Source organism: Drosophila pseudoobscura, chromosome 4 (assembly GCF_009870125.1).
Source record: "Drosophila pseudoobscura strain MV-25-SWS-2005 chromosome 4, UCI_Dpse_MV25, whole genome shotgun sequence".
Classification (NCBI taxonomy): Eukaryota; Metazoa; Arthropoda; class Insecta; order Diptera; family Drosophilidae; genus Drosophila; species Drosophila pseudoobscura.
Window position 1 is genome coordinate 26,952,751 of NC_046681.1, and position 16,820 is coordinate 26,969,570.

The 16,820-nt window shown below is 55.0% G+C and overlaps 1 protein-coding gene across 1 annotated transcript in view; it reads left to right on the plus strand.

Moving 5' to 3' along the window:
- Nucleotides 1-16,498, plus strand: part of ds (dachsous cadherin-related 1) — a 75,405-nt gene extending 58,907 nt beyond the window's left edge. The window contains exons 6-11 of the mRNA XM_002132817.3: nt 443-945; nt 3,588-4,734; nt 4,795-5,211; nt 5,273-5,645; nt 8,087-9,357; nt 12,765-16,498. Coding sequence (XP_002132853.2) covers nt 443-945; nt 3,588-4,734; nt 4,795-5,211; nt 5,273-5,645; nt 8,087-9,357; nt 12,765-16,198 — 7,145 coding nt within the window. The 3' untranslated portion in view covers nt 16,199-16,498. The remainder of the gene's footprint in view (nt 1-442; nt 946-3,587; nt 4,735-4,794; nt 5,212-5,272; nt 5,646-8,086; nt 9,358-12,764) is intronic.
- The last annotated feature ends 322 nt before the right edge of the window (nt 16,499-16,820 follow it).

Sequence of the window (16,820 nt, forward strand, 5' to 3'; positions counted from 1 at the left end):
ACTCTCTTGAATGTCGCTCTGGCGATCATAGATCAAACGCGCCTCGGTGGGGAAACCTGTTCTCGTAACGACGATGGGGCAAGCGATAAAATGCGATCTCTTTGCGATATGCTCGAGATGTGGCATGGCAGATGGGAGCCACAGATGGGAGCCCCAGATGGGGCATGCGGCCTGTACCGCATGACCATTAGTGTTTGAGCAACAACAGTTTTAACGCTGTCAGCTCATCCGTCAATGGAATATCATTGGGTTGACATCCCATCCCATGCGATCCCATGCCATGCCTCTGCGTGTCCGCTTGGGGATGTCTCCCCCTGCCACTCCCCCTTTGGGGCACATGGAAATCTCTCTCTCGTGCAGCTAATCCTTGCCTCATTCGACTGGTTTCCCGCCTGCGACCCAGTTAGAACTCACACATCTCCTCTCTCCTCTCTGTCCACAGGCGAAATCTCCACGCGGGAGCCCCTGGACCGGGAGCTGCGGGCGCTGTACGATCTGGTGGTGGAGGCCCGCGACCAGGGCACACCCGTGCGCAGTGCCCGCGTCCCGGTGCGCGTCCACGTGAGCGACGTCAACGACAACGCGCCGGAGATCGCCGATCCCCAGGAGGACGTGGTGAGCGTGCGCGAGGAGCAGCCCCCCGGGACGGAGGTGGTGCGCATCCGGGCCACCGACCGCGACCACGGCCAGAACGCCTCCATCACCTACTCGATCGTCAAGGGGCGCGACTCGGACGGCCACGGCCTGTTCAGCATTGATCCCGCCACCGGCGTGATCCGCACTCGCGTGGTCCTCGACCACGAGGAGCGCAGCATCTACCGCCTGGGCGTGGCGGCCACCGACGGCGGCCAGCCGCCCAAAGAGACCCTCCGAATGCTGCGCGTCGAGGTGCTGGATCTCAACGACAATCGGCCGACGTTCACCAGCTCCAGCCTCGTCTTCAGGGTGAGTACCCCGAGATTTATGCCCAGTCTCTGCGGCCTCTTTTTCCAGGAAAACTTTTGTCTATTCGAGGCTTCCAGTTTTACACGAAGCCTCCTTTGGGCTGGGGTTCCTGGTCGTGAGGTGCGCGTTTGTCGCCTGCCTTTGTGCCACCACCACCAGATGATTTGTGGCCGCAGTCGCTTCTGCAGTCTCTCACGTGACAATGGCCGAGAACACGACTCTTCTGGCGCGGAAGCAGATGTCAGAGACGTGGGAAGTGTCGCGATTTGCATTCAAGCAACAGGCAAGAGAAGGAGAGTCTCCTCCTGCTCCTCCTCCTGCTCCTCCTCCTCCTCCTCCACGCGTAATTGTCACTTGGGTCTGTGACAAGTCCTCGACCGGGCCGAGCCGTGCCGGGCCGAGCCGTGCCTATTAAGTGCGATTCGAGATGCCACAGAGAGCGGATCCTCGCCTGCTTAGACTCCTCCTCCTCCTCCTCCCCCTCCACCACCTCTGGGAAGAGGCCCTTTAACATTTTTATCACGTTCGATTCGCACATGTTTTGCATACCCCGCGCCACATCACTCTCTCTCTCCCTCTCTCGAGCGTCGAGTCGAGTCCCCAGGCCCACTCCCAAGTCCCCCCCTCCCCCCTCCCCCCGCCCCACTCTCTGTGATGGCTGGGACGCTTTGACATGCATTTAATTGCCTCTCGAGAGCCGGTCCGGGTCGGGACCTCGTCTTCCCTTAAATCCGCTTCGGCCACAATTAAAATTGACACATTTCGTTGCGTCGTCGTTGTCGGCGCTGCCTTTGATTCCATTCCGTCCGCCTTTGTTCTTTGCGTTGGCGTTGCACCACCTGGAGGGGCAAAGATGCTGATGGAGATGCGAGCGATGTGGCGAGGTGCCCCGAGAGCCGGCAGATGCCAATTACTCAGCGACGGATTGCCACAAATAAATCCAATGTAATTAAGCAATTCCCCCCCTGCTGCAAAGCGCCCCCCCTGCTCCCACCCAGAGATTGGGTTTCGGGGTTCCATGCGCCATTTTTGTGCATAATTCCGCCCCTCCCCCGCCCCCAGTAGTCGCTAGTTTTGGGTATCCTTTGGAACCAAAAAAAGAGAGCTCCCTCCTGCCCTCCTGCCCTCCTGGCCTCCTGCTTTGAGGAGCAGGCAGCCAACTGCGTAATCTTGGCGGGGCATAAATCTCGTGACTGTCATTTTTGTGTCTCCATTTTGGCGACCCAACAAGCAACCAGCAACCTCCAGCAACAACATACAGAATATTCGCAATGATTTTTTGGGTTTTTTATGAAAAAAGATACTACCACACACACACACACACACACGCAGAGAGAGGCCTTAAAAAACCAAAAGACAACAGAAGACAGAAAGAACCTTTTATGTTTTTCCTATACCCTTTTGAGGAATACCCTAAGAAAAGCAGGCAATGCCGATCCCAGGAGGCGTCTGAATCTCCTTTATTGTGTCTCGCGTCGTGCAACAGCTTTCCTCGGTTGGTTGAAGCACTTCTCCCTGGGAGTCCCTGTGTAAGAAGCCTTGATCAAACGTTTTCTTTCCCTCCGATATATATCCATCTTCATTCCGATTGAATTAGCTCAAAGATCTCCCGAAATTCCCTCCTCTTTGCTGCCTGTGGCCTCGTTGTCAAAGTTGGGATCCCTTTTCCATGGCATTCAATGCCTTCTAGACACATCCCCAAGCCTCTATAGAGCCACAGCCACTCCCCCACCCAGACTCGTTTGCTTAGAGACAGAGTCCTGTTTCTCCTTCATTCCTCTCCCAAAAAACCGCCACAAATGGCCTAAAGAGTGGCTTAAAAGGACCTCAAAAGTGCTTCTGGCATAGTCCTTATATTTCCAACCTCTATTGCACATCCCTCTGGCCCTTGAGGCCCTGCCCCAGCCCTTTTCCAGGGTATCTATCACTTCGTTCAAGTTCTGTTCCATTTCCTGTATTCTGTTCTTTTTTTTGGGTAGACCTCTGAACGGTTTTTGCGGTTTTGCATATTAAATTCTTGTGCAGAGTTTCTTCTGCCCCCCCCCTTGCCCCCTTGCCCCCCTGCCTCCTGCCACACATTTTTCTTCAGTGATTTTCGGGGCCGCCAAGTTCGGTCGGAATGCATAATTTCTTTTTAATGCCATTTGCCATGAACTGCGCTCCGGCTCTCTCTGTGTCTCTGTCTCTCTGTCTCTCCATCGCTGTCTCTGGCGAATGGAGAATGGGTATCCGTGGATTGGAATGGGGACCCAAGACTGGACTTTGGGGTTCTGCTCTGCTCTGCTCTGCTCTGCTCTGCTCTGCTGTGCTCTTTTTTCTGTTTCTTTGGCTGCTTCCTTTGCTGCCTGCTGCCTCTTCTGCTGCTGTGGCAGGCGGCGGGAGGGAGGAGGAAATTTTTAAATGTTTGCTGCCTTCGTAATCTTGAAGTATGAATTATTGCTTTAAGATTGGATTTTCAACACTGTTGTTGAGATTAAGATACGCGGACAACATTGCGTTCAAGAGTCTCGAGACCCCAGACCCCAGACCCCAGACTCCAGCCTCCAGAGGCCCCAAATGGAGCATCCTCTGCCGCTCTCCCCCTCCCCCCTTCTTAATAAGCCACAAAAATAATCTATAATTGTCCCCCACTCCTTCCACAGGTACGGGAGGACGCCCATGTGGGGCATGTGGTGGGCTCCATCACGCCCAGCGAGCGGCTGCTGCTGCTGGACACCAACAACAGTCTGGAGGACACGGACACGGACGCCGAGGACGATCTGCGGGTCACGTACACCCTGAATCCGCTGAGCAAGGACCTCATCGAGGGCGCCTTCGACATCGACCGGCACACGGGGAGCCTCGTGGTGGCCCGCCTCCTGGACCGCGAAGTGCAGGCCGAGTTCCGGCTGGAGATACGCGCCCTGGACACGACGGCCAGCAACAATCCACAGAGCAGCGCCGTCACCGTCAAGATCGAGGTGGCGGACGTCAACGACAACGCCCCCCACTGGCCCCGGGACCCCGTCGAGCTGCGGCTGAGCGAGGCCACGGCCGTGGGCGCCGTCGTGCACAACTTCACGGCCACCGACGCGGACACGGGCACCAACGGGGAGCTGCAGTACCGCCTGCTGCGGTACTTCCCGCTGCTGAACGAGACCCAGGAGCAGGCGGCGCCCGTCTTCGCGGTGGACTCCCTCACGGGGTCCCTCAGCCTGCAGGCGCCGCTGGACTTCGAGGCCGTCCAGGAGTACACGCTCATCGTCCAGGCCCTCGACCAGTCCTCCAACGCCAGCGAGCGCCTCCAGACCTCCGTCACAGTGCGGCTGCGCGTCCTCGACGCCAACGACAATGCCCCGGAGTTCGTGTCGCCCCTCGCGAAGGGCGGCTCCGCCTCCGTCTTCCTCAGCGACGCCACGCGCATCGGCGAGACGGTGGCCCACGTTGTGGCCCTCGACCGCGATGCCGGCGACAACGGGCGCCTCGCCTACGACATCGAGGGGGGCAACGGCGAGGGACGCTTCCGCATCAGCGCAGCGACGGGCGTGATAGAGCTGGTCAAGTCCCTGCCGCCGGCCTCCGAGGACGCGGACAAGAACGGACGCTTCACCCTCCTGATCAGCGCCGTCGATCACGGGCTGCCGGAGCCCAGGAAGAGCACTCTCAGCCTCCAGCTGCTCGTCCAGGGGAGCCACAACAACCCGCCCCGCTTCCTGCAGGCCGTCTACCGCGCCACCATCCTGGAGAACGTCCCCAGCGGCAGCTTTGTGCTGCAGGTCACGGCAAAGTCCTTCCACGGCGGCGACAATGGTGAGGATCGCATCTCTAGTTCCTTGACCCCATCCCCCTTACCCCTGAATCTCCTTCTAGCAAATCTGAGCTACGAGATTCCCTCTGGCATCGCCGGAGACCTCTTCCACGTGGACTGGCAGCGGGGGATCGTGACCACGCGCGGGGCCTTCGATCGGGAGACCCAAGGCAGCTACATCCTGCCCGTCTACGTGCGGGACGCCAACCGCCTGGCCACCGCCTCCTCCTCGGCCGCCGCTGTGCGGAAGCAGAGGTCCTCGGAGAACGCCGCCGCGGACAGCAACAACGGCCAGCACTTCGACGTGGCCACCGTCATCGTAACCATCGGAGACGTCAACGACAACGCCCCTGAGTTCCGTCCGGGCTCGTGCTACGGTCTCTCGGTGCCCGAGAACAGCGAGGCGGGCGTCATCCACACGGTGGTGGCCAGCGACTTGGACGAGGGCCCCAATGCGGACATCATCTACAGCATCACAGGTGAGACCTCGGCCTCGGGCCTCTCCCCGAGACCCAACCCCTGAACCCTCCCTCTTTTCAGGCGGCAATCTGGGCAACAAGTTCAGCATCGACGCCCGCTCGGGGGAGCTGAGCTGCCGCCCGCTCGACCGGGAGCAGCACGCCCGCTACACGCTCCAGGTGCAGGCCTCGGACCGCGGCCAGCCCACCAGTCGCCAGGGGCACTGCAACATCACCGTCCTCGTGGAGGACCAGAACGACAACGCGCCGCGCTTCGACCTGCCCAAGTACATGGCCAGCGTGGCGGAAGACGCCCCCCTCGGGGCGAGCGTGGTGCGGATCAAGGCCACCGACGCGGACCTGGGCGTCAATGCGCGACTCGTCTACTCGCTGGCCAATGAGACGCAATGGCAGTTTGCCATCGACAGCAAGAGCGGCCTCATCACGACCGTCGGGTGAGTCTTGAGCCCTATGAGATCCCTCTGTATCTTTGGGAGAAAGCTTTTCCCTACTTAAATAAGCCCAAGGGCAGGGGTTCTGCCCCAAAGCAGTGGAGGAGTGGAGGAGTGGTGGCTCCTCTGAGTAGGAGTTGGTCTGGAAGAAGTCAATGTATCGTTTCGGATCTTATCTGAAACCTTGATCTCCTGCAAGGACGCGCACAGAACATTGCCATAATTTCCTCAACGGAACGCGAAATGGGGCTAAGGCTAATCCCTGGGCGCATCCTACGCGTCTGCGACTCGACGACAATGTTGCGGGGATCCGTCTCCTGTCCAGCCCCCCCTCCAGCCCCCCACCCCCCTCCCGTACAGACAGCGAGCGACGCGCACGCATTCCTATAAATAGCCTCTCGAGAACTGGACTTGGATGCGGATTCAGAGTCCCCTCGCCGCGCTCCTGCTCTCCTGCTCTCCTGCTACTTGGAGGCAGGCCCCCTCTGGTGCAGATTTATGCTTATTGACAATCAATGATGACAACAATTGCTTGTTCCGTCTGGACATGGCTCTTTTTGGTGCAGTTCCGGCCAGGGGCCAGAGTTCTGACGGGGCATGGGGCATGGGGGGGGCACGGACTGGGCAGCGGGGGCACTTGAAATGACAGTAGCGTCAGTGTTGCCATTTATACAAACGCGATCCGCTGTCATGTACCAATTTTTATCTTTCGCTGATTGTCGGCAAACAATAAAAACGAAAACCCCGCCACCAAAATGCACAAAAAACCTAAAACAGCGAGACGGCGACAGAGGGGGGAGAGGGAGGGGGAGGGAAAGAGGGACACTGGACTTAAGAACAGACAAAAAACACAACAACAGCAGCAGCAGCAGCAGCAGCAGCAGAGGAGGATGGGGCAGTGGCAGTGGCATGAACAGAGAGCCTGCCTGCCTGCCTGCCTGCTGCCTGCCTGCCACATGGAGAGGTAATGGCACACAGAGCAGAATTGTAGAGCAGACAATCAGACAGACAGACAATTCGTGACGTTGTTGTTAGTCTTGGACTTGGATTTGCTATTGGACTTGGACTTTCGCGGTCGCGGACAAAGAGCAAAAAAAAAATACCCAAAGGAATGCTAGATGCGTGGCAGAGACTGTGAATACCCTAACGGGGGGGCTGGAAGTCTGTATTTTGGAAGGACTATATAGAAAGGCAGGTATTTCAGACCATAGCGGACATCCTTCAACGTTTATCCGCAAGTTTTGGGCTGTAGAAAGGCCATAAGAAGAGCTCCTGGCAGCCACACAAGCCTCTAAATGCCACGATCAAGCCTTCCGATGAACGCCAGGCTCTTTAAGAAGGGCTTCAAGTTCCAATCCACTCCCCAAAACCCGTATACCCTCTCTGAGGCGTAAGGGTATGCCCAGTAAAAGACAAAAATGCGCCTGCCGACTGCCGCCTGCCGCCTGCCGCTTGTCCGGTCCGGCGGTTGTTCCTCGTAGTTTCTTTCTTAGCCAGAGAGCTCTCTGACTGACGGACTGGCGATGGACAAGGCAGCAAGCAGGCAGGCAAGAGCCTAGGCCCAGTCGCCGGCCCAGTCGCAGGCCCATTCCTTGCTTGTTCGTAGCTCCCCGCCGTCTGTCCGCCGTCTGAGGAGGCAGACGACAACAACAGCGACTGATGACTGACCCTTGAAAGCATTTCTGCTGTTGTTTCAAAGCCACAAAAGCCAGTCGGAACGGGAAAGGGCAGGGCAACGGGGGACATGGACAAGGCACTTCTCTGGATCTCGGATCTCTGTAGCCTTTCCCTCACTTTGACTGATTCAATTCATAAAATGGAGCCCAGAGCCCAGACCCTGGACTTGGCCACGGGATGAGCTTGTAATTTGCTAAATTCGTTTTATTGGCCAACATGCAACAGAGCCACAGAGCCAGAGAGCAGCAGGGCGGCAGGGCAGCAGGGCAGCAGGGGGGGGAGTTGTGGCTAAGGAATCCAAGGAGAGTAGAGGATTGTAATCATTTTGGTTTATTATTTGTGGCAGCAAACATGTTGTGCCCCATGCCTCAACAGGGGGGAGAGCGGGGGGTGGGGGCCTGCCGCATGATAGCGATAGGCAGAATGGGGGCTGTGGCTGTGGCTGCCACGGATTACTCCACCGAATGCTAATGCGAATTGAGTGTGCACCGTCTTCCACTCTGCCCCAACAAATGACTTAATTACCAGTCAGTGTCCCCTCCCCTCCCCACCCCTCCCGGCCGCTCCACTCTGCTGGATTCCTGGTGGATCAATTGCACATCCATTCGTGTGGTTAATTATGGCTAGGATTACGATTATATATAATATAAGAAAAGAGATCTAATTAGTGTCGCAGAGGCATCTGCCATCCCCCCCGTCCCCCCGTTCCCCCGTCCCCTCGATGCCCCCACTAATTGAATCATTCCCCATTACTCTTTCCACCGCAGAAAACTCGATCGCGAGCTTCAGTCGAGCTACAGCTTCATGGTTCTGGCCACCGATGGGGGACGCTACGAGGTCCGGTCCGCCCGCGTGGCCGTGCAGATCAATGTCCTGGATGTGAACGACAACCGGCCCGTGTTCGAGAGGTATCCGTACATCGGCCAGGTGCCGGCCCTCATCCAGCCCGGGCAGACGCTGCTCAAGGTGCAGGCGCACGACGCGGATCAGGGGCTCAACGGGGAGCTGCTCTACTCCCTGAAGGGAGACGCCGGCAAGTTCCGCATCAACCCCAACACGGGGGCGTTGAGTGCCACCCAGAGTCTGGCCAGCGAGTCGGGACGACTCCTCCAGCTGGAGGTGGTCGCCAGGGACAAGGGAAATCCCCCCCAGAGCAGCGTCGGACTCATCGAGCTGCTGGTGGGCGAGCCGCCGCAGGGAGCCCCCGTGCTCCGCTTCCAGAACGAGACCTACAGGGTGAAGCTCCGCGAGAACTCGCCCGCGGGCCTGAGACTCCTCCAGGTGGTGGCCGTCCGCAGCGACGGACGCCGCCAGAAGGTGCAGTTCTCCTTTGGGGCAGGCAACGACGAGGGCATCTTCTCGCTGGACCCATCCTCTGGGGAGATCCGTGTGGCCAATCCCTCGCTCCTCGACTACGACCGCTTTGCCACGCCCACGCTGGCGGCCCTGAGTCGCGGTCGGGCCATGCACTACGAGGAGGTGACAGAGGATCCCTCCGTGGCCGAAGAGGATCGGAACGGCACTCGCAGTCAGCGCGCCTTGTCCTCCACGTCCTTTGCCCTCGCCAGCATGCAGCCGAATGAGCTGCGCCTCGTGCTGGTGGCCCGCAGCTCGGACGGCCCCATCCTCTCGAGCTACGCGGAGCTCGTCGTCGAGCTGCAGGACGAGAACGACAACAGTCCGCAGTTCTCGCAGCGGCAGTTCGTGGCCACCGTCTCCGAAGGCAACAGCAAGGGCACCTTCGTCGCCCAGGTCCAGGCCTTCGACTCGGACGCCGGCGCCAATGCCCGTCTGCGGTACCACATCGTCGACGGAAACCACGACAACGCCTTCGTCATCGAGCCCGCCTTCAGCGGCATCGTCAAGACGAACATCGTCCTCGATCGGGAGATCCGCGACGTCTACAACCTGAAGATCATCGCCACGGACGAGGGAGTGCCCCAAATGACGGGCACGTCCACCGTTCGGGTGCAGATCGTCGATGTCAACGACAACCAGCCAACGTTCCCGCCCAACAATCTCGTGACCGTCAGCGAAGGTAAGTGCAACACCCCCCCAGCAATTTATAGCTTTAAAAACTGGAAAAATACTGCAAAATGGAGACTTTAAATACCCTTGGAGACTTATCTACAAAGTTATAGAAATTATATTTACCGAGGGTCCAGGAATTTCTGGCAAATTTAATGGAAATTGTACGAAAAGACAGAAATATTTAGAGAAACAGACAGATCTCCCCTTTTTTACTAATTATTCAAACAGAAACAATGAGCCGCCATTCAACTATTTCTACGATGAAATTCCAAACAAAATACCCAACAAAATAAAAGAAAATATCATTCGAAATAGTTGATTCTAATATTTTACAACGATATACCAAAAATATAAAACTACAGAATCAATTACCTGTCGTCGACAGTCGGCAGCTACGCTGCAGGAATGTAGATTTCCAATAAGAGCACACATTTTAGGCATATTAATTTAAGGTGAGGCACTGGAGGGCGGAAGTTCGTGTGGAAACACCAAACAAGAGAGCGTCAGATCTGCACTTTTGGGAGTGCCTCACCCTTTCACGAACTTCACTTGGAACGAGAGCACTCATTCCTTTTTGCTTCTCTTCTTCACTGCATCCCACTACTGCGTGGGAGTGGGAAAGGGATACAACTTGACGAACAGTCAAGCACGCACACACACACACACTTCTGGAACTCACGTGATCCAACGAAAAAAAAAGCGAGACAACGGAAAAAAACACATTTTAGATTTTTACACATGAAAAAAAGGATTAATGCCAAATAATATTTTACGCAAACACGTAAATCACACATTGATGACCTTTCCTTCGACGAAATGCATTTTTATTGCCACTTTGCCTTTTTCTTAGCCCTTGATCAACAGCTTCACTAGACACTTGCGCGACATTTTACCCGTTGGATTTTTCACCATTTTCCGAGCTTTTCACGGATTGAAAATCGGAGCTAACTTACGAACGCGCGCTTTAACCGGGTGAAAAAATTTGAGTGAGAGCGGCGCCAATTCATTCTATGCTCTCCCGCTCCTCTTTCCATTCGCTCTCTCTCCCACGACCTATTCCGCTACTTTTGCGAAAACGAAAAACGAAACAAAAAAACGGACGACAATGAAACATTTTGGATTTTCCACATGAAAAAAAAGAATTAATGCAAAAAAATATGTTTTAGTCCACATATGTATATACATATCACATATGTAATTAAAATATATACACATGCATATATGAAAATTGCTGCACTTTTGGAGATCTGCACTTTTGCCGCCATTTTTTCTTCTTCTGCGCCCCCGGCCTTTACCAAACACTTTTCTTGCAGTAAAACACATTTATTTTGCACATTTATATCTTAACTTCATTTCACACACCTCCGCGACATTTTACCAGATGGATTTTCACCATTTCCCGAATTTTCTCGAATTTAAGCGCGGAGCTGACTTACGAACGCGCGCTTTTGACGGCGGTAAAACGAAAGTGAGAGCGCTGCAAATGCGCTCATTCTTTGATCTCCTGCTCCTCTTCCTAATTGCTCTCTCTCGCACTCAGCTACTTTTGCGAAAACGAATCGAAAAAACAACACATTTTAGGTTTCTGCACATGAAAAAAAATGTATTTATGCAAAAATAATATGTTTTTCTACATTATATGAAACATTGCAGATAAATAACACTTATTGCCGCACTTTTCCTTCGATGAGCTGCCTTTTTATTGCCATTTTGCCTTTCTCCGCCCCCGCCATTGAGCAAACACAATTTCTTGCACTAAAAAACAATTTTTATATATAATCACTGAATCACCACACTTTAATTCACTTCACACACCTGCGCGACATTTTTCCCGTTGGATTTTTCACCATTTTCCGCATTTTCACGGATTGAAAATCGGAGCTTATATAGGCACGCACGCCTTGACCGGGTGAAAAAATTGAAGTGAGAGCGGCGCAAATGTCGTGTATTCTTTGATCCTCATTCTGCTACCAAGGGCGTAACTAATATTTCGCGAAGGGGGACGTGATTGTTACGCGTTTGATAATGATGTTACATTATTTTTAGAAAAATCAAATCAGTTAAGCAAAAACATTTATTTTAAATGTGCAGTGAAAATTAAATACTAATATGTTTGCTACTATCAAGCATGCTGAATCCCCCCTTCACCAGGGTACGCCCTTTCCTGCTGCTCTTCCTAATTGCCATCACTTCTCCCACTCCTGCTTCTCTCTCTCAACAAACAATCGCTCACAGCAATGGTGAGTGTAACATACATAACATAGCGGACCACCTTGTATAATCTCATCTTGAGCAAAAGTCACTCAAAAGAGTGTGGGAGTGGAAATGAGATGGATAGACTGGTGGGAGAGTGAGTTGCAGTGGCCGGTGTAGGTTGAGCGCATGTTGAAATTACTTAATGTAATTAAATATATTGATTTCTATTTGTGAAATTACTTAATTTAATTAAATGAATTGATCTCGCTTTGCAGTAGCAGAGAATGAGAAGAGGAGTGGAGTTAAGCATAAGCAAAAATGCTCGAGAGAGCGTAGGAGGAAGAGAAAATAGAAAGAGGAGCAGGAGAGCATAGAATGAACGCCTTAGCGCCGCGCTCACTCAAATTTTTTCACCCGGTCAAAGCACGCGTTCGTGAGTTAGCTCCGATTTTCATTCCGTGAAAATGCGGAAAATGGTGAAAAATCCATTGGGTAAAATGTCGAGCAGGTGTGTAATGAAGTTTAGTGTACTGATGCATTGAAAAGAACCAAAAGGGTATTTTATTGCAAATTAATGTGTCTGCTCAACGGCGGGGGCGCAGAAAGAGGCAAAATGGCAACAAAAATGCAGCTCGACGAAGGAAAAGTGCGGCAATGAGTGATGGATATGTAAAATGTTTGATATATATGTAAATAAACATATAATTTTTGCATAATTACTTTTCTTTCATGTGTAAACTTCTAAAATGTTTAATCTTTTCGTTTGTCTCGCTTTTTTCCTTTCGATCACGTGAGTTCTAGCAATGTGTGTGTGTGTGCGGGCTTGACTATTCGTCAAGCTTTGTCCCTTTCGCACTGCCACGCAGTAGGGGGATGCAGTGAAGAAGAGAACCAAAAAGGAAAGAGTGCTCGTGATATGGTGAGGCATGAGTGAGAGAGAAGAAAGGAAGGAATTCTCTCTTTCTTTCCTATTTATTCCATTTTCTTTCTATTTATTATTAGCGCATATGCATTTGGGTTTTTATACGTGATATGTGCCTGGACACCTACATTTCTGCAGAGTTGGTCGCTCTCAAATTCTCGCTCAAGTCGGACAGGGTTGAATAAGTTCCAAGGGTATTGAAAGAATGTTCTCCATAAATATATACTCTTAATCCTCTTTTGCATTCCTCACTTAACCCTTTCCCATTCCTATATCTCTTCTCTTCCCTCCTTTAGCAACCGAACTCGGAGCCGTGATAGCTTCCATATCGGCCAACGATGTGGACACTTATCCCACTCTGACGTACCGCCTGGTCAGTGAATCCTCTGTGGACGACGAGAGCCTCACCCTGTTCGCCTTGGACCGCTACAGCGGGAAGCTGGTGCTGAAGCGGCGCCTGGACTACGAACTGCAGCAGGAGTACCAGCTGGAGGTGATTGCCTCCGATGCGGCCCACGAGGCAAGGACTACTCTGACTGTGCGCGTGAACGATGAGAACGACAATGCCCCGGTATTCCTGGCCCAGCAGCCGCCCGCCTACTTTGCCATCCTTCCCGCTGTGGCCGAGGTGGCCGACAGTCTCTCGATGGACTTGGAGCTCCTCTCAGTGAATGCCACGGATGCGGATGCCGAGGGCAGCAACTCAAAGATCCGGTACTCCATAGACCCTCCAGTCGAAGGCTTCTCCGTGGGTGCGTCCAGTGGTGTGGTTTCAGTCAACATGAGTCGTCTACAGATCCCCGAATCCGCAAGTGGGGACTACTTTGTGAGGATTCTGGCCAGAGATGGGGGAAAGCACTCGCTCTTCGGGGCCACGCTTCTCAGAGTGCAGGCCAGCGACAGCGGATCCGCCCGGTCACAGTTCCAGCAGACGCAGTATCGCGCCCAGATCAGCGAGGCGGCTCCTCTGGGATCGGTGGTGCTGCAGCTCTCGCAGGATGTGCAGGATCAACCGTTCGTCATTGCAGCCGGCAACGAGGAGGCCGCCTTTGAGCTGCTCCAATCCAAGGCCATTGTCCTGGTGAAGCCCCTCGATCGGGAGAGGAACGATCTGTACAAGCTGCGTCTTCTGATCAACAGAGGGGGATCTGGGTCCGCATCCTCACCCTCCAATTCGAGTGCAGGCATCACTGTAGTCATCACCGTCCTGGATGCCAATGACAACTTCCCGATCTTCGACCGCAGCGCCAAGTACGAGGCGGAGATCAGCGAGCTGGCTCCCTTGAGGTACTCCATTGCCCAGCTGGTCGCCTTGGATGCGGACCAGGAGAACTCTCCGAACTCGGAGGTGGTCTACGACATCACCTCTGGCAACGATGAGCACATGTTCACCATCGACCTCGTCTCGGGCGTGCTGTTCGTCAACAATCGTCTGGACTACGACAGTGGGGCCACCAGCTATGAGCTGATCATACGCGCCTGCGACAGCCACCATCCGCGCCCGCTCTGCAGCCTGCAGCCCTTCCACCTGGAGCTGCACGACGAGAACGACAATGAGCCAAAGTTCCCGCTCTCCGAGTACGTGCACTTCATCGCGGAGAACGAGCCGGTGGGCAGCAGCGTGTTTCAGGCGCATGCCAGCGACCTGGACAGAGGTCCCTTCGGGGCCCTCAACTACAGCCTTGCCCCCGCATCCGGGGACGACAGCTCCTGGAAGCTCTTCCGCGTGGACTCACACTCGGGGATGGTGTCTTCGGCGGCTGTCTTCGACTTCGAGCAGCGCCAGCGCTACGACATGGAGCTGCGGGCCAGCGACATGGGTGGCAAGGGGGCACGCGTGGCCGTGCGCGTGGAGGTGGACTCGCGGGATGAGTTTGCTCCCCAGTTCTCTGAGAGAACCTACCGCTTCGTGCTGCCGGCAGCTGCCGCTCTGCCGCAGGGCTTCGTCGTGGGGCAGGTCACAGCCACGGACGCAGACAGTGGGCCCGACGGACGCGTGGTCTACCAATTGAGTGCCCCCCACACCCACTTCAAGGTCAATCGCAGCAGCGGAGCGGTGCTGATCAAACGGAAGCTGAAGCTCGACGACGACAGCCTGGGGTCCCACGATGGGCGGGACATCAGCCTCGTGATCTCCGCATCCTCGGGCCGGCAGAACTCCCTCACAGCGATGGCCGTCGTGGAGATCGCCCTGGATCCTCTGGCACATCCCGGAACGAATCTGGCCAGCGCTGGCATCAACGGCGGCGGCGGAACCATGGGCGACTGGGCCATCGGTCTGCTGATCGCCTTCCTGCTGGTCCTCTGTGCCGCCGCTGGCATCTTCCTCTTCATCCACATGCGGAGCCGCAAGCCGCGAAATGTGGTCAAGCCACATCTCAGCACGGAGACGGTGGGCGTGGGCAATTCCAACAGCTACGTGGATCCCAGTGCCTTCGACACGATCCCCATTCGGGGTGGCATCTCGGGTGGAGCGGCAGGAGGCGCCTCCGGGCAGTTTGCGCCGCCGAAGTACGACGAGATCCCGCCCTTTGGTCCCCATGCGGGTAGCTCCGGGGCAGCCACCACTTCAGAGCTGTCCGGCTCCGAGCAGTCCGGCTCCAGTGGCCGGGGATCGGCCGAGGATGATGGCGAGGACGAGGAGATCCGCATGATCAACGAGGGGCCGCTGCATCATCGCGGCGGCGGCGGTGCAGGGGGCAGCGACGATGGACGCATCTCGGACATCTCCGTGCAGAACACACAGGAGTATCTGGCGCGTCTGGGCATCGTGGATCACGATCCCAGCGGCAGTGGGGGAGGGGGAGGCGCCTCCAGCATGGCCGGCAGCAGCCACCCCATCCCGATGCCCATGACCATGCCCATGACGATGCCAATGGTGGACTCGCTGCACATGTTCCACGACGAGGATGCCGCCACCGCCCGCTCGGACATCACGAATCTCATCTACGCGAAGCTCAACGATGTCGCCGGCGGCAATGGCGGTGGCTCCGAGCGAGGCAGCAGTGCGGACGATGCCGCAACGACAGCGGGCAGCATTGGGACCATCGGAACGGCCATCACGGGCCACGGCCATGGAGCGGCGATGATGGGCAGCTACGGAGAGGTGCCCGTGCCCGTGCCCGTCGTGGTGGGGGGCAGCAATGTGGGCGGGTCCCTCAGCTCCATTGTCCACAGCGAGGAGGAGCTGACGGGGAGCTACAACTGGGACTATCTGCTCGACTGGGGGCCGCAGTACCAGCCCCTGGCACACGTCTTCTCGGAGATTGCGCGCCTCAAGGACGACACCATGTCGGAGCACAGCGGCCACAGCGGCAGTGGCGCCTCCTCGTCCGCCAAGAGCAAGCACTCCTCCTCCCACTCGTCCGCGGGGGCGGGCAGCGTGGTGCTGAAACCTCCGCCACCGCCCACCCACATTCCCCCGCCGCTGCTCACTAACGTCGCGCCGCGGGCCATCAACCTGCCGATGCGCCTGCCCCCGCACCTGAGCATGGCCGGGGGCCTGCCCCGCTCCCCCATCGGCCACGAGGCCAGCGGCAGCTTCAGCACCTCCTCCGCCATGTCGCCCTCGTTCTCGCCCTCGCTCTCACCGCTGGCCACCCGCTCGCCCTCCATCTCCCCGCTGGGCGGCGGTCCGCCCACCCACCTGCCACACGTGTCGCTGCCGCGCCACGGCCATGCCCCCCCGCCACAGCCCACGCAGCGGGGTAATGTGGGTACAAGGATGTGATAGGACAGGAGAGGATTCCTGAGGAGCGCTGTACATGCATCATAGTATTACTTGCACCCCATACATACATACACCCTTGCCACACACACACTCACACACACGAATATGCAAAACACTCACACATACACGCACACACACACATTAATGCTGTATATATACTATATGATAAATAGGTATGATATCCCCTATGGCACATAGATGTAATTACACTCGGAAAACAGCTATGCTGATTTTCAAGAAAGTCTCCCAACGTGTGGGATTTTTTTGGTATTTTTTGTAGATTCTTAAAAAAAGCTATTTCGAAAAAATACGAGCTACAACGAAAAAATACTGAGATAAAAAAAATACTGACATACTGAACGACTGAATTGTATAAGAAAAATACCAAAATGGAAGAGATAAGTCCGAATTATTTAGACCGTAGAAATACGTTCGGTATATTAGGTAAAACTTGGACAGAAAAAATACTGGAATTAAAAAAGCTCCTCAACATTTAAAAAAAAATACTCTCTGCCTGATTCGACAAGTTTTATATTTATATTCATCAAAACTATAAACATTTTGTTTCAAAAGCTCACAAGGAATATTATAAGTTCTATTATTTATATTCCTCTGAAGAAAA